Raw genomic sequence first — 23,235 nt, forward strand, 5'->3', positions numbered from 1 at the left:
GTGTCACTTCACGGGCCGCACACCCATGACACCGGCCCTGGCTGACGCCCGAGTGGAGACACGCTAACCCCAGGAAACGGCGCGGAAGCAGAAGTGCATGGTGCGTTTTTTAAACTCTTCACCCAAAGAGTCAACATAAGGACAGGATGGAGGGGCTGCAAGTGAGACAAAGGCAGGAGCCCTGTGGTCCAGGGGTTCACCTTCAACAGGGGAGCCCCGAAAGGAAGCTGCACTTCACGTGAAGAACGTAACTGGGAGAAGGACAGGATGCAGGGGCTGGGGTCCACCTGACACCTGACACCTGTGGGAACAGGACCAGGGACGGGGGCTCTGGGCCGGCGCAGTGCGACGCCGTCCGAGCGGCTGGCGCGGCCCAGCCAGGTGGGCCGCCTCGGGCTGCTGTGGCCTTCCCGGCCGTCCGCCAGGGCGGGCCCCGGTGACGATCACAGCCCTCGTCCGCGGACGAGGACGCAGAGGCACCGGCACACGGACTCAGGCCGGGATCCGGCCCCGCCGCCCGAGCGGACGTGCGGGGCGGTTCCTGCAGCTCTCCTCCCAGTTTGACCGGCTCCCCGGCCGGCCGCGGCTGTGCAGCCGCCCAGGAATTGGGATGCGGCACGAATGTCAGTGTGAAACTTCTTCAGCTGAACCAACACAATTATTCAGAAAACTAAAGCACAACTAGCAGAAAAGAAGTCATTTCACACTCCGCCGTAGCGGCGATCTTTTCAGCAAACGCACACATGCATCCATAACGCATCCAGTGTCCGTCTGCCGACACACGGGCCTGGACGGAGAGGACCGAGGCCAAGGCTGTGGAGTCGCACGCTCCAGAGCCTTCTGGAATTTTCTGTTTGCTTTTGGCTGGTGTGAGCTATTCATCAAAACAGCTCATGCAAAGAGTGGCACGAAGCACACATGCCCTGGTTTCCTGTGTTAGAGGACACGGGGGTCACAGCTCGACTCCCCTGTCAAATCGGCCCCGCGCACATTCTTTGACGAGCTCCATCTGCAGGAGGCGGGGCGTGGGGGCAAGCTGCTCACCGGAACGGACAGACCTTTAACTGAACCCTTGGCAATTATTAGCCCGGTAATGGATATGGCCCAGGCATGGCTGAACAGTGAGCAGGGAAATCATTGCTACGTAGAGAACAGAGGTCCTGTCTCTTGCCCAACAGCACCCTGCAAACGGGTGGCTGAGCTGGGACTGGGTTCCGGGATCCTGGGTTCCAAAGCAGGAAGCGACGCCCCAAGGGCAGGCTTGGGTCGGACTGAGTTGGGGGCCAGGAAGGGGGTGCAGGGAGAATCCATCTTTTTTCTTTCTTTTTTTTATCCTCAGTGGATATGTTTTATTGATTTCAGAGAGAGGAAGGGGGAGAGAGAAAGCGGGGGGGAGAACATTGATTGGTTGCCTTCTACACGCTCCCTGACAGGGCTGAACTGGCAACCTGCCCACGTACCCTGACCAGGAATCAAACCCACAACCCTCTGGTGTATGAGGCGATGCTCCAACCATCTAAGCCAGTGGACAGGGTGAGAATCCATTTTTTAACATTTGTGTTGGAGGCCCAGGACTCCTACTCCTAGAGATTTACTTAAAATAAATAAAACGAAATGAAAACAAATAAACCTACACAACCATGCACCGAAGCCTTATTCAGAAGAGCAGACACCGCAAACACCACGCTGTGGCACATCCCCACGAGGGACCAAGCAACTGAAGGCTGATCCCTGGCACGTGCCACGCCCCAGGCGACAAACGCAGGATGCAGAGGGGGTGCGGGCCCAGGAAGGCACGTGAGAAAGTCTAAACCCCCAAAGCAGCCCCAGGGCGGCACATCAGCGGCTGCTACGGGGAGGGGCTCGGGGTCGGGGGGAAGCCAGGGAGGCCCAGGCCCTGGAGGACTTTCCAGGGTGACGGAACATTCTTGGCCAGGGTGCGGGTTTCAAGGGGGTGTACCCTTGTCACTCATCAAACTGTACACGTAAAACCTGTGCATTTCATTGTAGGTAAACTGCGCCTCGAAAAAGAAGCCGACTGGGACCTAAGCTCTGTCAGGGGCTCATCTGGGTGACATCTGGCTGCCAGGTGGGACAGGGGACACCCTGCTTACGTCCAGAGCCTCCGCCTCCTTTGAAGTCCGCGCCACTCTCTTCCTCCCCCTGGACGGGGAGCCGGTCTCCGAGGGCGCCTGGGTGTTAGACTCCAGGTTCTTGAGCAGACTTTGAGTGTCGTCTACCTGAAACCCAAAGGTGGGGACACACTGACTTCAGTCGGCCGGTGCCCCGGACAGGAGCCCCAGGCCCCACCCCCAGCAGCCACATGTGCTCCTTTGGGGCTTCTGCCCCGGGCCCTGGGTGCATTGCCCCGCCCCTCGCTCCCACCTGGGGGCAGCTCCGCATTTGAGACTGTCCAGGCGTCACCCCCCAGGCGCCCCCGAAGCCCCTTCTCAGTGTGTCCTCGGGACCTGGAGGCCACACTTGGGTGAAAGCTCATTCCACTGTTTATCCCGGCCGGTGGCGCCGGTGGCCTGGGAGCTCTTTGGGGGTGGCAGCTTAACGCGGGAGATGGCACAGAAATATCAATTCTCCTGTTACTGCCAGTAACATCGCTGGATGATTTTTCAGAAAATACGTTAGATTACCTTCACTTACAGAATGGCACTTGCACATTCCCCTACTGGCTACGCTTTACTTGTAACCCCACGAAGCAACACCTGGGGTGCTGGTGGGGTCCTTCAGGGCGTGTACAGAACGGTGAAATGCTGGAGGTGCTCAACGCAACGTTTCTGCTGAGAAGGAACTGCCTCAGGCTTCAGCTCAGACTGCAAACAGGCGTGCCTTCTGCATCCTATTCTGCGCCCTTGTTCTTTTGTTTGTTTGCACTTTTGTGCTTTTGTAGGTGATTTTGCTGCTGGAAGTGCCCTCTGAGAGGAGCGCTGCATGTGGTCTAGCACCCTGGGCACGGGGAGGCTGCGCTGCGCCTCTCGGAGAAAAAGCAGGTGCCAGATGAGCTCCGTTCGGCTGCTAGTTACAGCGCTGTTGGCTGTGCATCCAACGTCAACGAGTCCACAGCCGGTATCACATACTGTGTCTTTAAACAGAACCACACATACGACAAGGCTTCGCATTGATGGGCTGATGAAAATGCTGTGACTAGAACATTGCAGAAACCCAGCCCTGTGTCTCCGACGGACAACAATTCAGTGCTTGCGCGTCCTGTGTTTGCAGCGAACATAATTGTCAACGGTGTTTAAAATCCTATGGTGCCAGCGACATTTACCAAGCCCCTCTGGTCACTGGCTGCTCAGGGGTATAATCTTCGAACTGAAGAAATACCACCCGTGTGTCAACGAGTTAGTCGTGGAGCATCGGCTAAGCGACGAGCCTCATTCTCGTCATTGGGCTCAGAGTACGGGCCAAATTAAGAGAGCCCCTGCCTTTGTGGGGCTTCCATTCCAGTGACTGGGGACAGATGTAAACCAACAAAGAAATAAACACAGAGGATATCAGAGGCGAGAAGCGCTATGGAGAAAAAGCAGCAGGGGGAGGGAGAGTACTGGGAGGGAACGTCTCCTTGGGCAAGACGGCCTTTGAGAAGAAGCCTGAAGGACGTGAGAGACAGCAAGCCACCCAGGTGTCTCGGGGACACGGTCTGCAGGGAGGGCACAGCCAGGGCAGGGGTCCCGAGGCAGGAAGGGGCCTGCCCGGCCTGCCCAGGGAAGCCCTGGCTGGCGCGGCCTGGCGGCGTGGAGAGGGGTCGGGGATGTGACGGGGCCGGAGATCCGGGGGCTCTTCGTTCCGCAGCCACGGCTGCCCAGTGCGGGGCTCTGCAGCAACGGCCCCGCCGGATCATCCTGCCGTAAAGACTCCAAGGGAAAAGTCTCATCCACCCCATGGGGGAACATCCGTTTTTTTTTGCTCCCCAGTTAAAAAACGAGCGGGAGGCCGAGAGTCACGTGGTTACAGAGTCCAACATGGAAGACAAACACGAGGCAAACAAAAGGAGGAAGCAAGCATGGGGGGGAAACTTAAGGAATTATAAAATCCTTAGAGGGAGAAGAGAAAATATGGGGTTGCCCAAAAAGTTCGTATGGTTTTTTCCGTAAAAGAAGAGACAAATTTTCCTTTTCACCAATAACTTTATTGATTTGGATATTTCGAGTATGTCGGCTACCTCCTGCGTGGTGTAACGGTGATCGTTCTCAGTTAATGTCTCGATGCGATCGCTATCAACTTCAGCTGGTCTGCCTGACTACGGAGCGCCGTCCAGCGAGAAACCTCCAGCACGAAATTTCATGAACCACTTTTGACACGTTCGATCAGTCGCAGCATCTTCTCCGCCCACGCCATAGACCTTTTTCTTTTTGCATTTCCGTTGAGTTTTTACCCTTCTTGAAATGGTAAAGCACAATATGCCGAAAATGTTGTTTATTTTCTTCCATCTTCGATATTAAGAAGGGCTACGCAAAGTTCACCAATTTTGACAAGTGTTTTTTAAATGCACGTTGATAAGACAGCTGCCACCATACACTCTAAGAAAAATTTTTCCAATGAAGTTAAAGGCAACCAGAGCCTTCATAGGGAAAAAATCCAAACAAACTTAGGCCAACCCCACCTGACATTCACCGAGTACGAACAGGATGGTACAAACGCAGAACCTTCTAGGGGCAGGGAAGACAGGGCACTGAATACGTGCTGCCTCTATTTCCCTGCTACAGAACTCAAGAACCTGTTATAATCACATGTTGACTTATATGTAACCTGTCCTTGGAGGCTGTCTGCCTCCAGAGGCCCGAGCAGGGCCTATACTGCTCATTGAGGTAGAGTCTGAGCTCCCTGGTCAGGAGCTGGCAGCAGAAAGGTGCTCAGCAAACTTTACTGTAGGGATGAATGAACGAAGGGAGGTGTGGACACAGCCCGTAGGACCAGCCAGCAGGGACTCAGGAGAGGCTAACAAGGTAAAACAAGGAGCAGGGAGGCAGAATGGGCACCCAGGGGTGGGGATCCCCAGCCCTCCGGCCACCACGCTGAGCTGGGCCCCCACCAGCTTCCCGTCCAGACCCTCAGTGCTACAGATGAGGAGACTGAGGCCAGGAGGGCTTTGGCGCCTGCTGACATCGCACAGCGGCGGAGGATGGAGCGTGCACCTCTGGAATCGCTATCTCCACCCTCTTCCTGGAGCAGAAGGGAGCCCGGGGCAGGGCCAGTTACGAGAGAAGCCCGCGATCACGCTCCAGGGGAAGTAGGGCTCCGGGCCCCAGGGCGACCCGGGGTCCGAGGAGGACCGCGCTCCGTGCGCCCCTCACCCCGGCTGCGCGCTCGGCCGACCCACCTGGTGTCGCGGCCGCCGGCGGATGGCGCGGCAGCCGAGCCAGAGGCCAAGGCCCAGGCCGAGCGCGGCGCCCAGCAGCACCGCGGGGGCCAGCAGCGCGGGCGCCGGCCGCACCGCGTCCCGGCCCAGCAGCAGCCGCACGTCGCTCCCGCAGGCCTCCCCGCCGCGGGCCATCGGTGGCGCTCAGGCCGCGGCCGGGCCGCATTCCGCTCGCCGCCGCCGGCGCCCGCCGCCCCGGCCCGCCGCCCGGAGCGCCGTCCCCGCCAGGTCCACGACGCAGGACTCGGAGCCCGCGCGGGCCAGGGGCGCAGCGCGCTCTGCCGACTTTCTGGCCTGTGCCGCCTCCCTCCTCCGTTGCCTCTCCCGGTGCCCGCGCTGCCGGAGTCAGAGGGAGGAGCCTCGATCGTCCGCCCAAAACTTTGAGCCACCCCGCCCCAGCCCTGCCTTTGCACTGAGCATGCCCGGCGAGAGGCTTGTTTTTCAGCGAGGAGAGCTTTTGGGAGGATCCTTGGTTTTCCCTGGACCTCTAGATCCCAGCAGAGAAGGAGGGCGTTGCTCGGATAAGTTTACTGAGCGCCTAGGATATGCCAACCGCTTAGCCTGATGATCTCAGTGACTTTCTCAACAGCCCCCTGAGATGGGTATGATCATCCCCCGTCGGTGGGAGGAGGACGCTCAGAGCCAGAGCCACGTGCCTCAGTGCACGTCTGGCTCCAGCCTTCCTCTGACTCCCGCCTGTGTGCCTCCCGACTTTTCTCAAGAACCCGACCGGAACGCCCTTTCTCCCACCATGGCAATGCTTTCCTCTCAGACAGCGCACAAGAAGATCGTTACTCCCGCCCCCAGTAGACACGCGCCACCGCGTAGTCATTCGTTCATTCCCTCAGCGTCTGCAGAGACCCGCCGACCCGGCCGGGGCCAGGCCCAGGCGTGGGGGATCTCGCGGCCGTGCGGGGGCGGGGGGGGGGGGGGGGCAGACAAACAGCCAGAGGACACCGGCGTCTTTCTTCACGCAACATTTGCTGAGCAGCTCCTGGATGCCAGCCCTCGTCCTGGGTGCTGGGGGCCCAGCAGTGAACATGCGTGTGTTGCACACACGCACACACGCTCCTAGAGTTTGGGGCTCAGTTCCCCATGAAGGCAGGCGCAGGGGGCTACGGGGGCCACTTCAGCAGAGGACAACAGTTTTTGTGTTCTTAATTGGGAAGCGCAGCGCAAGTTTCTATTTTTTCCCTCCGTTTCCCATCAGCCCTTCCAGGTAGCAAGATGGGAACTATCAGCAGATGGAGTTTTCAGCGATGAAGAAACTGAGAGCTGGAGAGAAGTGTCTGGCCCAGGGTGTTGTCACGGGGAAGTGGTGTCAGCTTGGCGCATGCGAGGCTGTGCAGTCCTTCATAAATGCTCCCTCAGAAGTGTCCCCAAGGCTCCAGGAATGTCTGTGGGCGCAATGGCCTGGCGCTCTGGCTTTATACTGGCTATTTCTTTGGTTACTCAAGCTTTGGTTTTAAAAATGTAGCACGTTCTTTGCATTTTACTTTAGTATAAAGTTGTTTGAATATTAAAATCATCTTCTACCTTACTCGTTGTCTACTATTATAGGACTGATGGTCCGGTAACACGCTAGCACCTAGCCTTTGGCCTGTCTCGCTCCTGGCTCCCTGCCAGCTGCCCTGTGCAGGAAGCTGAGCTAGTAAATCCTCAGACTCCCGAACCCCATGGCCTTGTCCATGCCAAGTCACGGGAGGCCTGCCCTTGGGGGGCGAGGGAGGGGAGGGCTGTTGCCAGGCTTCCTGGCCTGGGGCTGCAGGCCAGACCCACTGCCCGGCAGGAAAGGGGCTGCAGGAAGGGAGCCCCTCCCCAGGAACAGGTAGAAACGGTAGCTGAGGGCCTGTGGAGCAGCAGGAAGCAGAGAAAGCGGCCTACCAGGCCCCCTGGCCTTGTCTCCCTCCCCGGCTCCCTCCGCTGCAAGGCACAGCCCCATCCCAGGAGAGTCCAGAGAGGTTGCTCAGCAGCTGCCTCCTGGCTCCAGACACAAACTCCCCTCTCTCTGGCTCACCCCAGAATCCTACAGGCTGGCCTGACCACCTGCCCCACCCGGGCCCCCTGGGAGCCTGTGTGGGGGGAGGGCAGGGACAGGGGCTCATCCACAGCAAAGGTTCAGCCCTGGGTGCCCAGCTGGGCTGAACTGAACCCAGCCTTTTCCTCTCTCCGCCCCAGCGCTGCCAGCCTCCCTCCGGGACCCCGTCTGGGCTGTCCTGTCCCCTCTGGCGCCCCGCCCCCCCCCCCCCCCGGCCCCAGGACACAGGGCTTTGCGTCTCCAAATGCTTGTCTATTACGGAGCTGTTGGGCCTGGGGCAGACTCGGGCTTCAGCCCTGTGTATCAGGAAAGGTTTTTTGGAGAAGGCGGGTCTCCGCTACGGCTTAGGGAGCAACGTAGGCATTAAGTGGAGGGGCACTTGGAGCCCCTGGCCTCTTTGGGAGCTGGGGAGTCACGGGATCTGCTGTGGGTACTGCCGAGCCCCCGGGTGGGGCACGAGCTAACCCAAGTGTGGCCGCCCGGCGCCGGCCGCGCCCGCCTGGCTCGCCGCTTCCCGCTCCCGTCCTCGGCGGCAGCTGCCTGCCGACCCGCCAAGCTCCAGATGCCTAAGTCTTCCAGAAAACTTTCCGCGGCGGCTCGCACTGGGCATGCTCGGCGGCGGGGCGGGCCTGGGGCCCGGAAGCGGCTGCAACTCCGTTGCGCCCGCTGCTCTGGAGTCGTTGGCCCGGGGCAGGCGATGGGCTCGGCGGCCGCCCCGGGGCGCGCCACTTGGGTACTGGCTGGGGGCCTCCTGGCCGCCGCCCTGGCTCTGCCCGCCGGGTCCGGGGGCCGAGGCTGGCTCCCCGCGGGCCCCCGACTCCCCCGGCGTACGCTGGGCGCGCAAGCGCCCTCGGATCGCTCCGCAGCCCCCGGGGCGGGGCCCGAGCGCGCCGCGCAGGTAAGGAAGCAGGCCCCCAGTCTCGGCTCTGACTCGGGCGGCTTGACTCTGTCTCCACCCGCGGCGGGGGGCTCCGTGGAGTTGGGGAACTTATCAGGAACCGTGGGCGCAGCGTGACGTTCCCTAGTGCACCCCGCTAACGGCCGAGAGCTCTCCGCAAAGGTGGGGACCGCCGGAGGTGGCTGCGGAAAGCCCGCGGCGGGGTGGCCGAGAGCTCTGCGACCGAGGGCCAGTCGCTTGACCTCTTATGCCCGCGTTTCCTGCGCTGTAAGCGCGGCAGGGTCTGCCCGAAGGGCCGGTGTGGGAGTTTGGTGAGTTCGCGGAGGCAGAGCGCGTTGCAGAGGGGCGCGCTCCACCCGAGAGTAGCGGCGTGGGAAGACCTGTTGGCGCTGAGCTGTACAGGCTGGAGCGGTACCTGACCGCACCCTCCGGGCTGATGAGTTTAGCCACGCCCTCCTCACCCTGCCCCTCCCTCTGTGAGCCCAGCCTGGGGAAGGCTCAGAGCCCTGGCCGTCACTGCAGATTTCCGCACCCGCTTGTCCCCCAAACTGGTCAGCGGTCCTACAGCCCTTTGCTCCCGGTCAGCTCCGATGCCTGCCCCCTCCCCCGCCCTCACCGGCCCCTGGGCTCAGTCCCCGCCCCTTTCCCGCTGGCCTTTGGTGACTGTTCTCTTTGGGTCTCCCCCAGCCTCCTACTTTGAGCCCTGGCTTTCCACTGGGATCTTTCCAGGGGAGCCGCCGGGGCCTGGAGCAGGCCAGAGCGGGTGGCTTCTCGACTGGGGGACGGATCCAGTGCACGGGAGGCCGCCCCAGAACGCCGTGTGTGGGGTCACTCAGTCACTGCTGCGTGGCTGGTGTGCCCCATCCGGGTGAGCGGTCATTAAAGCATTTGTCCACCGCTCTGCTCACATGGCTTTTGAGGAAGTGTCCGGTCTGTTTTGCTGCGTCCCTGTGGTAATGGGTGTCCTTTATGTGCACCCTGGACCAGGAAAAGCCCCACTGACCACGTCCACGTTCTTCTGTCTTTGTAGGTTTTAAGTTCCAATCCTGTAATACTCTTAAAAAAATCTTCAAGATTCCATAAGGCAGTTCCTAGACTAGCCAAAGTAATTTCTTTAACCCCCTCTCCCCTTAAAAGTTCATCTTGTACTTTTATTAAGTATGTGCAGCATGAAACGTTATTTTTTTGTTTTCTAATAATTTCTATATTTTATTGTAGCATGGAGACATTTCAAGACACATTCAAGGAACTCCTGAGAATGGAGTGATTTTTCAGAAATGTGCAGTGGTAAGTGTTCACAGGTGGCTTCTGCTAGCAGGGAAAATAATTGGATTTTGCCCGAATCACGTATTGGTGAGATTTTGTAGTTGCGACCTGGCAGAGAGCAGGGCTATCCACCCACGCCGGGACACACGAGTGATGAGGTGACCTACGGGGGTTTATTATTATTTCACCAGGGCTAAGATTTTTGCTAACAATTAAATTGTTGTTAGTGAAAATACACTGTGATCACTTAGAATAGGTCGTAATGTTGACCTAGTACTTGACCGTTTAAAAAGTTATTGAACGTCCTTTAGCTCTTTGATCCCGCGACAGGGCTTTTCACATTGTCCTTGGGGGGGGGGGTCCCCGAGGCCACCCTCTGGGTCGGACTCACTAGGAGGACTCACAGAGCTCCGCAAAGCGGTTGGGCCGCCAGGTGCAGTTTGTTAGAGCAAAAGGACCCCGACTATTGCCAGCAAAGGAGAGCGGGGTCCCGCAGGGACAGCCCCCACCGTCCTCCTGGTGCCGCTGTCTGGACAGCGTTTGGCGTTCCCAGCTGCGATGCGGGACATCGCCTGGGGCCGCGCACTCGGCCTTGGTGTCCAGGATTTTCGTCGTGGGTGGGGCACGCGGGCGCGGAGCATCCGTGTCACTGCCTCAGTCTCCAGCCCCACCAAGGTCTCCGGGACACGATTCCCCCAGGAATCACACTGTTAGCAGGAGCCACCTGGTGTGGCCCGAGGCCCCGGGTGGATGAAGACACTTGCCAGGCGGGGGGTTCGGGACGTTTGGGGCCGGGAGCCGGTGCAGGGCCCGTGCTTTCCGTGGAGGGCGCAGGGCCCGGCGGCCCCAGCCTGCCGAGTGGCTCCTTTACGGCAGGGCCCTCCCCTCCCCCCAGCCCCCAGGGGCCTCGTTCCCCTCCCCAGGCACACGGAGTGCTCCAGCCTCTCCTGCGTCCTCCCGGAGGGGTTTTCTGCCACGGGCACAGTCACAAGCGTGTGCATCTGTGTGTGCCCGCGCACACACCTTCTTCCTCTGCCCCTTTGCGTAGTGACGGGCACTGGGCCCAGGGTCCTGCAGCCTGCTTTCCGCACCGGTGTTCCCGAGTCGCTTCTCCGGGGACCTGCGTGGCACCCCTCCTTCCTCAGCCCCTGCGCCTCTTTCAGCAGAGCCGGGTGACAGAGGGGAGGGATGGGGGCGGCTAAGTTGGAGCGGGGAGCCGGGCGAGGCTGCAGAGGCCGCTTCGGGAGGCAAGCGGCTGGGCCCCGGGCGCCTTCCCACAGCTGCGCCAGTCAGATGTGGCCGGGCGGCGGGGGGCAGGCCTGTGGGCCGCGGGCTGGCGCGGGACGAGCCTGGAGGCCAGATGGCAGTCAGAGGCCCCCGGCAGGGCTTCAGGGCCAGATCTTCAAAACCAGGGACTCAGAAAGAACACCGTTTGCTTTTCTGGGTGACACATTTGTCACGATCTCCCCAGCCTGCCGCTGGTCCTGTGCTTGGACGATTTTTCTTCTAAGTTTCTCTGTAGGAATGATTTCACTGCATTTCAGGGTTCCAGTTACTTTGAAACGGTCGCCAAGCAACAGCTTGGCTAGTGTCAAACGCTCCTGGGGCCTTGGAAGTCAGACCTGATGAATCCTCAGAATTTTTTGGGACCATAATGCCCTCCTCTGTTCTCCTGGAGACGTTATCTGCCATGCACACGCAAGGACGAGTGTGTGTACCCCTCCCTACAGCTCCACATACACGCATGCACACGGACACGCATCTTCTCTGCCTAAAGGCCTACCACGCACAAGCCGAGCTGGAGTGTCACTTTAGGGAGTTGAACGCATTGTCGACTCTGCCCTCATTTCCCCCCGTCCTAGGTGTCAGGGCCGAGCGTGTCGCAGATGGTTCGGGTACGTCTACTGGTGAACAACACCCAGACGCCGGCAGCAGCCAACCTCTCAGACCTGCTTCTGCTCGACAACATCACCGGCCTCACCGTCAGGGAGTCGACTGGAAACAGGACCTCGGCGGGTTTCCAGACCTTCAGGAGGAGGTTCCTGTCAGGTGACGGCCCCGTGTCCTCAGGGCGGGGGGACACACGCACCCGCGGAGCACCTGCCCAGCCCTGTTCCGTGTGTTCACGTAGTTGATCCTCACAGCGAGGGCATCTGTGGAGGGACCACCTCCCGCCATCCCCTCGCAACAAGCTGGATCTGTTACTTAATTACAGAAAGCTGGGCTTGAGGGGGAAGCATTTTCAAACAATTATATATATTCAATATTTATGATGAAACACCGCAAACATAAACAAAGACAGAGCATATAGTGAACCCCAGTATGTCCGTCGCCCACGCGATCAAAACAGCCATCACTCCGTAGACGGCAGAGCTTGGCCCGGGCTGTGCTGGACCGAGGTCTGAGCACCTCGAGAGAGGGAGCGCAGCGGAGCGTGTTCGGGCACGAAGGCGGGGAGGTCGGCTGGCTCGCTGACGGGCCCGCGGAGTTGGATGGGCTCTGTCACCCACCGGCACGGGGGCTGGCGCCTCCGGGCTGGCAGGAGCTGAGCCGTGAGCCGAGTAAGAGGGGCTCACTGGCCATGCCCCCTGACCTTACCAGCCGGAGGAGGCGCCCTTCCCAGGGAGGAGGGGCAGGGAGGGGCGGCCACCCCGCTTTTGGGCCGGGTGCTGGTGCCCATGGACGGAAATGACAGGGGTGTGACTGTGTGTTTCCGCTGATGCGCTCTGTCGGTTTAGCCTTCAAGTCCACCGGGCCTCTCACTGAACGGAAGGGTGGTGGCTGGTCCTCTGGGGAGGGGATCAGCCGTCGGTCCGGACTCAGGACGGCCCTGCTCCCCTACCCCCGGTCCACGCCCCCGTGTGTCCTTCCGGAATGTGAGTGAGCAGAAGAGACCTTGCTCCCTGCTCTGTAAAGGCTTTGGAAATGCTTCTGAGTGTTACACTATTGAAATAAACCTTACCCAAGGCTGCAAATTCCCCCTAATTCTAATACCTGCTCAAATCATATCCAGCTATGTTATTCAACAAGGTATTATAAGTCATGGATTTGCAATATGATTAAAGGATAACCTGGAGTTTATTTTGCATAAAATCCTTCAACAGTGACCTGCCAACACAACCCTTTTGCAAATTCTCAGGGAGAAATGAAAATCTCAGGGGTAAGTCTCCTACAAATTGAAATTCAAATACATGCAAGTCCGAAAGGAATTAAAATCTGAGGCCAAAATATTAGCCCTGATAGGTTTTTAAAAGTCCAAAGTCCAGCATTCTTAGGTTAAATTTAGAATTCCTTAAACCAGCTTCCCAACGTGCTATTCTGTCCCGGCTACCCCGGTGCTGGCGGTGGCTGGAAGGAGCGGGGTTCTCCGCTACAGACGGGGTTCGGCCCCTCGTCTCAGAAGCTGAATTAGTTGAATGTCGAGTGTTCACATGCCTCACTGCATTTACAAAGTGCACGGCCCTCAGGGACACACAGGAAGTGTGGCGGCGGCGCATGGCGGAGTGCTCCTCAGCGCCGAACAGGAGCAAAGTGCTGGTCCACGCTCCAGGGCAGGGGTGCCCCCCAAAAACACACGCTCAGGGGACACGTACTGTACACCTCCATTGCTGGGAGCTGACCCAAAACGGCAGGTTTGTCCCAAAGAGAGTAGCTTAGCGGTAAGGGCTGGGGTGGCAATGGGAGCGACTGTCTTGGGGTACAGGGCTTTTTTTAGGGTGAGGGCATGTCCTAAAATTAGATTATGGTGATGGCCATACAACTCTGAACTATACTAAAATAGGCGAGTCGAATGGTATGCAAGTTGTATCTCACAGCTGTTTAAACAAAACAAAAAGACTTTCACAAGCTCAGCCCCACCATCACCAGAATCAGACGACGAGCTAGTCTCAGTCCCTGGACACGCCCAGCCGTGTCCCTGGTCCCCAGGCTGTGGCTGAGGCTCCAAGGCAGCTGCCACGAAGAGCAGGGACAGGGACCTCGCTTTTGGTTTCAGTTTGCAAAACGCGTGGTGCCCAGAGCCCACCCGAGAAGCAGGCTCAGTGGGAGGAATCCGTTCGTGGTCACAGCGGACTCGGCCCAAGGCCAGCATCCGTGGCACGCGTGCCAGCCACACTGTCTCCCTTCCGGAAGCGGTGGTGAGACATCGCGGCGTCCTGTAAAAACTGCAGACCCCAATCTCGCTCGGGGCTCCTCTCCTCCCTCCAGGCCTCCAGGACCCAACGGCGCGCCCCCGGGTGTGACCGAGGGTGGCCCCTTCTCCTGAGGGCAGGCGCTTCCCGGGCCGGCTCCTCCCAAGCAGAGCTCCGGCTGGCCCGTCTCCCAGGGGTCTCCCTTCAGTGGGAACGATTAATGCTTGTAATGAAGCAGTTGAGGGCCAAATAGAGACCATGAGGTTGGGGACCCTCTGGGAGCCCCAGGGACCTTCGCTGCCCCTCCAGGTCCCTGTCTGGTGCCGCTTGCTCCACACACAGACCCCGCTGCCTGGAGGTGTCTGAGTGGCAGTTAGCATCGCCTGTCACCAGGTGTGGCCGTGCGGCCAGTGCCCCTGTCCTGACCCCTGTCCTGACCCCGCTGTGTCTTCTCTCTGAGCAGTCGGAGACTCCTTCTCAGTCAGCTACATAGCCTCGCTGGAGGCCGGAGCCGTCGTGCGCGGGGGAGCCCTGGTGCTGCCTGCCCAGCTCACCTGTCAGAGTTCGTCACTGGTGCGTATGGCCTTGTTACTCTGGTCTCTGTCTTGTCACTACCCAGTGGGATTTTTCTAGAAACACAGATGCTGAGGGCCTGGGATATGTCCCTTCCTCCTTCTCTTCCTTCTTCCCTCCTTCCCTCCCTCCCTCCCTCCTTCAATGATATCAAATTCCGGGTAAGTGCACAGGCCCGACATCTCACATACTTTACCACGAACCTGGGTCCCTTAGCAGCTCATTGTGACCTTGAGTAATTCCTTAACCCCTGTGGGCCTGCCACGGGCTCCACGTAAAGATAACTAACTCACACTAGGTGTTGATGCCTCGGGCTGTGCCTTGCATGGTGAGCGTCCAGCCAGTGGCATTCAAACTGGATGGCTTGCGGGAGCTGCCGTGACAACGGGCCATGGATTCGGTGGCCGGGAAGCAACGGAGACTTAATCCCTGGCACTCTGGCAGCTGGACGTCCGAGGTCAGGGTGTCGCAGGGTGGCTTCCCTCTTAGCCTCTCTCCTCGGCACCAGGAGACCGTCTTCTCCCTGCGTCTTCCCACGGGCGTCCCTCTGTGTCCTAACGTCTCCTCTTATAAGGACACTGGTCACACCGGCTGAGAGCCCGCCCTCATGGCCTTGTTCTCCCACAACGCAAAGGCCCCGTCGCAAAACACAGCCACATTCTGTCAGGCTGGGGGCAGGGCTTCAACATGTGGCTCGGGGGACACAGGCCACTGCACCGTTACGATCAGCATCTTCATTTTTCGTTCACCTTTTATCAATCCCCGCAGCAGTGAGTGCGGTGGCTGCGTGGCAGGCGGGAGGCGTTGTGTCTGTCCTGGGGACCTGGGATGAGGCAGGTCTGTCCTTGTCCTCAAGCAGCTCCATCACCAGTTACTTTGGTCAGTTCTGACGTCAGCCCCTGGAGAAAGTTCTGTTAAAAGGTGCGGAAAATGGAGCTCCAACGGGACTGCCCGGGTCCCGTGGCAGCGTCAGGCTCAGACCCCGCGGCTGCCGGCCCCTTGCCCCCTGAGGCTGTCGGGTCTGCTGCTGCGGGCGGAGAAAAGCCCCAGATAAAATGAAATCAAACGGAAGATCCCAGAAGAGAAGGACCAGGTACGAGAAAGTGATATAAAACTGTCAGAAAAGACAGATGTCTCAGAAAATAATTAAGTACAAAGTCAAGAATGGAGGGCAGGGAAGAATAAAAAATTGAGATAAACTGGCCCGGAAGGAATACTATCCCGATTTCAGCCAAAATTGAAGATAAGGCGACTTGTCCGAAACCAACCGTGAGCTGCTCAGAGGCCCAGGGGGAGCGGGAGCCTTCAGTGGCCCTGCCGGAGCGTTGGGACCCGGGGCCACGTTTTCTGACCCCACGCTTTGACCGAAAGCATGTTTCTCAAGCTTTGGAGGTTTTGTAGTAAACATGGCTGCGGGCGTAGGTTCGCGCAGATGAAGACCAGCTCTGGGTGCACTGGAAGCCCCGTCCACGTGGACCTTTGGCGTCGTGAGACGAAAGACGGGAGGTGGGAGACGTGCGGAGGGGGTGCGGAGGCGCAGACAGGGCGTGGGGGCGCAGAGGGGCGGAGGGAGAGCGGGGCACGGGCGGCGGAGCCTGGTCAGCAGCTGGCGGCCTGGCTCTCAGCTGCTCTGGCCCAGCCCCAGTGCCCAGTGCGTCCCTGCGAGCCTCTGCGACCCTCTGGGGGAGAAGGGGCTCCAGTGCGTCCCTGCGAACCTCCTGCGAGCCTCTGGGGGAGAAGGGGCTCCGCAGTTCCGACTCCCCCCCCCGTGCAGGGCCCTTGAGACCCCCGGCAGGCTCCGACCCCCCAGCCGTCATGGGCGCATAGAGCTCCGGGCCCAGTGGGCAGGGAACACACCAAATGTCACCCCACGTGTCAGAGTCCAAAACCTGTTGACCGAAACATCTTTTTTTTTTTTTTTTTCCTAGAACAGAACTCAGCTAAGGGCACTTTTCACTATCACAGCCGAAGAAAAGGTGAAGGTGAGAGAAAACACCCAGCCTGGACGCCCTTCAGCCCCATGTGTGTTTTATGCCTGTGGGGTGGGGTTTCTTGTTCTCAGAGCCAGGGGAGGGCCCGCCGCTGACCCACGCCAGGCTGGGGGCTCGGGCGGCCTGGGGTCCCCGCTGTGGCCTGAGGCTCTATGGTTAGTTTCCCAGGATGACCCCGCTGTCTGTGCGTCTGTCCAGCCACCCTCCCACACGCCCCGCCGAGTTTGCGGCCGGGCAGCCGGGCAGCCGGGCGGCTGGGGGCCGTGTTGTGTCTTCTTGAGCCTTCCCCCAGCTCCACCGCCCGGGGCACTTCCCCTGGAGCCTGCTGTTCACCATGGGCCCGTTCCCACGGGAACGGATCGTCCATCCGTTCGATCACTCGCAGCTCCTGTACTCCATCCCTCACAGAGTCACCAGGTGTTCCTCCTCCTCGCAGCCACGCTGCATGTTGCCTAAACACCTACTATGTGCCAGGCTGTCTGAGCAATTTACATATGTGACTCCTGTCATCTTCGCAACCGTCGGAGATAGATTCCATTTTTAAGTCGCCCCCATTTTGTCGGTGGGGAAACCGAGGCACACCTAGGTCATGTAATTTGCTCAAGGTCACATGGCTAGTGTATCAGGGTTCCTGCAACAACCCCCAGGTTTGATGGCTCCCTGGGAAGACTCACGGGCGGCATGGTGGTCCCACTCGTGCCTTTGTGTCACAGGGAGAGGACACAAAGAGTCAGCCGGGGACACAGCCTGTGGGCGGAGCCGGGAGGGCCCAGGACACACTCAGTTTCTCCAGTTCTGAGTTAGACCACCGTGTGGGGCGTTGTCCACCAGGGGAGCTTGTCAGAGACCCAGCGCCAGGGTGTTTATTGGGGGTAGGGCACATGGGCACCCTGTACCTGGCACATCGCAAGGTTCCAGGCCCCGGAAGGAAAGCAGGTGCTCGGCGTACACCTGCTGTCGGCCCGGTGAGCGCCTCTTACCAGGGAATGGTGGGCACCTGCCCGGAACCCAGTCCCCAGGGGCCGGTCCCAGGCCTGCCTCCTGCGCCGGCTGACATGGGGTGCAGCCTCGGGCCTGCCGGGTACGCACGTCTCGGCCCAGCTTGCAGGTGCTCAGGCCAGGGTCTGCGCAGACCCGTTGGCTCCAGAGCCCTGCTGCTGGGCAGCGGGTGGGCTGCGCGGCCTCCTGGGGACCCAAATCCCTGCCGGCGGGGCAGGGGATGGTGGCAACGCCTGAGTGTGGCCGGGGGAGGCTGACCGTCTGTGCGGTGGGGCGCAGGCAGTGCAGACGGTCCCCACAGGTCCGTGAGCTCTGGCTGTGGGCGTGTCTGACTCGGCCGTGTGTCTCCCACCGAGCCTTGCCCTGTGGGTGGCCCTCCACAGGTGCACATCCCCCGATTGAGCTGACTGTCATCAATGGCGGTGATGACTTCTCAGGGGAGGAGGTGGCAGGTCGCTGTATGATTGTAACAGAAGTCAGAGGACATTCGTTTAATCAGTATTTGTGGGCCTCCCCCCAGGCCCCAGACTGTCTCTTGGGATGGAGATGAGCCACGCAGGCCTCGGGCTGCCTCCGGCCCACCAGGGCCCTCAGGAGCCGCAGGCGCATGTGTCCCTCCGGGCTGCAGGCCCGCGGACGCTGGCGCGGCAGTGCATGATGGGGTGGAGCCAGGTGACCTCAGGCTGCGAGTGGGAAGACGTGGTGTACGTATGTGGTGGCCCTGCAGTGCCGTGGGGACAGCGCGCTCCCGGCCCAGAAGGCCTGGCGGTGAATCCCTGTCCCCTCGCTGGCCGGATGTGGACTTGTGCATGTGGCCGCCCTCCTGGGCCTCAGTTTCCTAGCTGTGAGACGAGAATGATAATAGCAGCTGTTTCACGATGCGCTCGTCAAAGGGAACGTGTGGATGCGTGCCCAGCACTCGGCGCGGTGCTGGCGTTTGTGAGCGGTCAGCAGCATCGGCTGCAGTCACCGGCATTACTGTCACATGCACAGGCAGATGTCACCCTTGGCACGCGTGCTGTGATAGTCACGAATGAATGGTGTGGGTCAGTGTCTCAAGTTCAAATGCCCGCGGGCCATGTGGGTGCTGTAGGTGTGTGAGTGAGGCCCATGCGAGATTCTGGGGTGTCATGGAGTCGGGGCAGCCTGGAGACTCAGATCGCCCATCGCCCTCACTGCCCTTCCCCCCACACTGAGACATTCAATGAGGAAAGAAGGGGCCTACAGATGCACATTCCGTGACTGAATTTGTGAGGTTGTGAAGTCCAGGTCATGTGCAGTATGGACACTGTTGGGAGAAAGAGAGCCGTGTGGGTTGGCTGGGTGGCAGGCTTCCTGGAGGAGGCAGGCGTTCAGCTGGACCTTAAAGGAAGGATTTTGTCCACGAAAGAGGAGGGATGTCCCAAACTGTGTAGCTGGAAATCTGGCTTCAGGCCACGCCAGTTTGTGGGTGGATGGGAACCGAGGTCTCCGGGGCGCAAGCTCAGTGCCTGGCACCGGTGAGACACACGGGAGGCGAGGCGAGACCCTCCCCACGCAGGGCATGTCTTGGCAGGCTCACGTGGGCACCCGCAAGGAGAACATCCTCACACTGGGAAGGCGGGACAGTCCTGAGTGGGTGGGGCTCGGCGGTGGGGCTCCCGGACACGTTCATCAAGCAGCTAAAAAATACGAAGTGAAGACATCAAGTAGTGCCTGGCGTGCATGGGGGTTCTGCACGTCTTGGCAGAGACCTCACTGGGTCCTTCAATTCCTGCTACTTTCCTGAGGGTGAAACTGATGTGTCCCAGATAAAGTCTCTTTGAAAGGGAAAAAGTCACACCGCCCTGTGTTGGACATTGGGTTCTGGCGCCACACAATCAGTGTGCCAGACGTCACTACAGCTCCTTGTGTTCATCACAAGCGCCCGGGGCAGGGCTGGGCACCAGGCCACACGCGGGCCAGCAGGACCTCGGCTGGAAGCCAGAGACAGACATCGGAAGCGACTGCGACGTTCCCAGTGAGAATTCTGGTGGGATCTGCGGAGCGGATGTGGCCAAAGCCATCAAGTTCCACCTGAAAACACCGATTTATCAAACTAGATGGAGAAAAGTTGAAAATGAAGACTGGGGTGGGAGGGTTCATCCTCGTAAATAGTAAAACATTCTAAAGCCACATTAAGGCAATGTTCGCCTCCTAGAGGGAAAGTCAGACCAGTGGAAGAAAATAGAATATCTACACAGATGTGTGTAACAAAATGGTATTTCAAATCAATGGGAAAAGAATGTCATGCATAAATTTGGAGGCAACTAACTGGATCATTTGGAAGAAAACTAAAGATGAGCTTCCTCACCAGATTAATACCTAACTACATAAAACAAGTTGTAAAGAGCAGGTCCAGGTCAATGTTACATGATGTGAGGAAAGCCATGGACTCGGGGGTACAAATAGTTGAGAACTTGACATTGAAATATAGCCTGAAGAAAGGTTAAGTGACAGACTTGGGAAAATATTTGTAACCTAAAAAGGATCCATGTCTTTAACATAGAAAAACTTCTGTTACTCAATCAGAAAAAGAGTGCCCCCAGACGTAGCTATGTGTAACATGAGAATTCCTTTCTCCAATACAAGCATTACGGTGGGTGCACTTGAGCCCAGGGAGGGAACATGTCACTGGGCAGAGTCACGTGGCTTTGAGTTGAACTTGGGGGCTGCTGCTGTGCGACCCCTCTGCCTTCTGTGGTTCTGGCGATGCACCTGCCTCCCACCTGTCAAGTCCTGCTCCCCCCCATCCCATCGCCCCCACTGGAGTGACCTTCCTAAAGCACAGGCCTGCTGGCTTTCTGTTCTGGGAGGACGCCCACAGCCTGCTGGACAAAGCCCGGTTCCCAGAGGTTAGTTCTCGGGATCCCCAGGGCAGGTCGGCTGCCTCCCGGTGCCCTGGGCCTGTCTTCCACATGGCTCTGGAGTTGCGCATGCTGTTCTTTGCCTGCCTGCCCTTCAGGCAACTCCCACACATCCTGCGAATCCTGACCGGCATCTCCTCCTCTGTGATTCCCAAACCTCACCCAGGTGTGCTGGTGGAGCCGATGACATTGGGGCATCTGGTCAACCTTCACTCTCTGTGACATGGAGGTCCTTTTTTTGGTTGGCACTTAATACATTTTTGTGGATATCAAAATAGATTCTCCTTCCCCCACCCAAGAGACTGTAGAGATCGTCTAGTTTCACTTCCTCCTGTGAGGGTGAGAAGCTCAGGTCTGGAGAGGCTCTGGGAACTGGCCAAGGTCCTGAAGCTGAGGACCCTAATCACGCCGTGCACTAGTCCTGGAATCCACATAGATGCCTGATGGGTGACTTATTCATGAATGAGGGTGTCTGTGCCTATGGGTACATTCAAGCTCTGGCTCTCGCCAGAACTGTCACCTGGGAAGGCAAGTGTCCCTGCCCTCGGAGCAGTTCCTCATGGCTGTGGGGCAACGGTCGGCAAGTCCCTGACCCTCTGATGCTTGGATCTTAAGCTCAAAGTGAAGCATCTCAACTAGATGACTCCTGAAATCTCTTCTGGAGAAATCATTCTGTGCGCTTTCCCCTTTTATTCACGCTTTTCCTGGTTTTGAGGGGATGGATGGGTGGGATTTAATGGGTGTCCATTGTGGACATCTTGAGGAAACATCCACTCTATGCCAGAGGTGGGGAAGGCAGAGGGGGACACCAGAGAGAGAAAACTGTAAAAATAAAGTACCATTACCTCATAACCCTACCACCAGGGAGAGCCCCTGCTGGCGCGGTAGCTTCTTGCCCTCCAGGAGCCTATGACTATATTTATCACATAATCAAAGTCAAACTGTGGAAGCAGTCCTTCCTCATGCTTTTGTGCCTTGGTGTTGGATTTTCAGTGTTGAAGGCATTCCTTTGGAAAGGCCTGGTGTCTAGCGTCACGCTGCACAAGTGCAGTGATGGAACCTGTCAAAGATGTCTGCCGTCAGCCATTAAAAGCAGCGGTAATCAGAGCTGACTTTTTTGGAGGCAAGAAGGGAAGGTAGCGAGGGCTCAGGGGATGAGAAAGCCGGGGTCCCTCAGCCACTTCCTTCTCTTCATTCCTCGATAGCGAAGTTTAAGGTAATGGGGCTCTTTGAGATCTGTACTTGCAATGATTATCCGTGGAATTTGGCTGCTAGACTTTTAGGGGAAATCTCAAGTATGATTAAGTTAGGGCTGATCTCCTGTGCTCCAGGCTGCTTTGATTTTTTTATTTGTCACTGTGGTCGTGGGTCCCACCACCACCCAGCCTCCCAAGCAAGACCTCCAGGGACATTCTTGCTTCCCTCCACCCCTGCCACCCGCTCCACGTCCATTCCACGACTCGGTCACTGCATCTTGTCAGCTCTGTCTCCTAAATATGCCTCTGATCTGTGCCCCTCTCCCCAGTCCGGCAATAGTGGAAGTAATTACAGTGCAGATTTACGGCCTGATTTCCGTGTGCCAAAGTGCGCCGCAGCAGGACCTCTGTCGTGTGTACGGTGAAGTACATACAACAAAATTATCCATTACCGATATTTAGTGCATTCACACAGTGTTGTGCAGCCGTCACCGCTGTCTAGTTCTGGAACATTCTCACCACCCCAGATTGAAACTCAGTACCCATTGAGCAGCATTCCATTCCTCCTTCCCTTCCACACTCCGTGGCAGCCACTCATCTGCTTCTTGTCTCCGTAGACTTGCCTGATGTACACATTTCATATAGTGGAATCGTAGAGTATGCGGCCTTTTCTGCCTGGTTTCTTTCGCTTAGCTAATATCCTCGAGGTCTATCCGTGCTGTTGCACGTATGAGCATACCATTGCTTTTCGTGGCTGAGTAATATTCCACCGCACAGGCAGACTACATTGTGTTGACTCATTGCACGTGGCATCACAGTTGATTCCGGTTCCGATGACCGGACCGATGCTCCCGTTTCTGACCTGACTTGACGGTGACTGTCTGGAAGGTCAGGTTGACCTTGCTGGTCTGACAGAAAAACTTAACCTTGACTACCGCCCGCGTTGTGACTGCAGGAGTGGGGAATGGGTTAGTCGTCCTCCAGCTCCTAAATTCATCGGATGTTCCCATCCTCTGGAGCCGGTTTTAATCGAACTCGGCCTCCCTGGCTGTTTCCCCAGAGGCAGGCGCAGAGGCAGGGCTTGGGGCGGGGCGCGGCCCCGCGGCGCAGAAGCGGCTGGCACGGCGGGCCTGAGGCGGCCTCCTCAGGAAGGCCGGCCTGCAAGGTTGGCCCTGGGCTGGCCTCTGGGACCTTGGACTCAGGAGGGCTGCCATCATCCCCCACACTCATAGGAGTGGCTCTTGGGGCCTCGGCTGTGTTTGCAAATGCTGCAGTTTATGCTGAATGCCTGCCTGCCTTCTGGGAGCCTGAGGATTTGGTACCTGCCAGGCAGCAGGCGTCCGAGTGGTCTTTCCTGAGTCAGCCCCCAAGCCCCGCGTCTCTCGCGAGCTTTGCTGGATGACAGCATTGCCCGTGAGTTGTCACATTCGTTGCCTGGGGAAAAGCCTGTCCCGTGTGACTCCACTCGGGGGGGATTCTGGCACCTGGCTCCTGGTTTCCACGGGGTTCCCCGCCACGTGCCTTTCCCCTTTGCTGATTTTGCTGTGAGTCGTCTTGCTGTCATAATCATCGCTGTGAGTATGACTGCAGGTTGAGTCCTGTGAGGCCTCTCAGTGAACATCGAACCTGGGGGGGCGGGCGTGGAGGGGTTCCCCACCCAGCCGATCAGTGGCCACCTGTGCGAGGGAGGAGGGGGAGGCGGAAGTGGACCGAGGAAGACGTCGAGCTGTGACCCAGGCTGACAGAGCCTCGCCCTCACCCGGCAGGGAGCCGTGCGGTGAGTGCTCCCGGGCTGGCGCCACCCACCCCGCATCGGGCTGAGCTGACTGGCCGTCGGGCTGCTGCTGTGCCTCCCTGGGAAGGGCATGGCCTCCGGCGAGGTGGC

The 23,235-nt window shown here is 58.6% G+C and overlaps 2 protein-coding genes across 2 annotated transcripts in view; one reads left to right on the forward strand and one right to left on the reverse strand.

Moving 5' to 3' along the window:
* EVC (EvC ciliary complex subunit 1) overlaps positions 1 to 5,546 on the reverse strand; it is a 41,891-nt gene extending 36,345 nt beyond the window's left edge. Inside the window, exons 1-2 of the mRNA XM_054582229.1 lie at positions 5,336 to 5,546; positions 2,115 to 2,240 (exon numbers count right to left, since the gene is read on the reverse strand). Coding sequence (XP_054438204.1) covers positions 2,115 to 2,240; positions 5,336 to 5,509 — 300 coding nt within the window. The 5' untranslated portion in view covers positions 5,510 to 5,546. The remainder of the gene's footprint in view (positions 1 to 2,114; positions 2,241 to 5,335) is intronic.
* Positions 5,547 to 8,074: 2,528 nt separating this feature from the next.
* The window catches only part of EVC2 (EvC ciliary complex subunit 2), a 66,416-nt gene continuing 51,255 nt past the window's right edge, over positions 8,075 to 23,235 (forward strand). The window contains exons 1-5 of the mRNA XM_054582230.1: positions 8,075 to 8,310; positions 9,529 to 9,597; positions 11,439 to 11,625; positions 14,170 to 14,279; positions 16,208 to 16,261. Of these exons, the coding sequence (XP_054438205.1) occupies positions 8,110 to 8,310; positions 9,529 to 9,597; positions 11,439 to 11,625; positions 14,170 to 14,279; positions 16,208 to 16,261 (621 nt within the window). The 5' untranslated portion in view covers positions 8,075 to 8,109. The remainder of the gene's footprint in view (positions 8,311 to 9,528; positions 9,598 to 11,438; positions 11,626 to 14,169; positions 14,280 to 16,207; positions 16,262 to 23,235) is intronic.

Source organism: Pteronotus mesoamericanus, unplaced genomic scaffold (assembly GCF_021234165.1).
Source record: "Pteronotus mesoamericanus isolate MK-2021 breed Mesoamerican mustached bat unplaced genomic scaffold, CSHL_Meso_final contig_68, whole genome shotgun sequence".
NCBI lineage: Eukaryota > Metazoa > Chordata > Mammalia > Chiroptera > Mormoopidae > Pteronotus > Pteronotus mesoamericanus.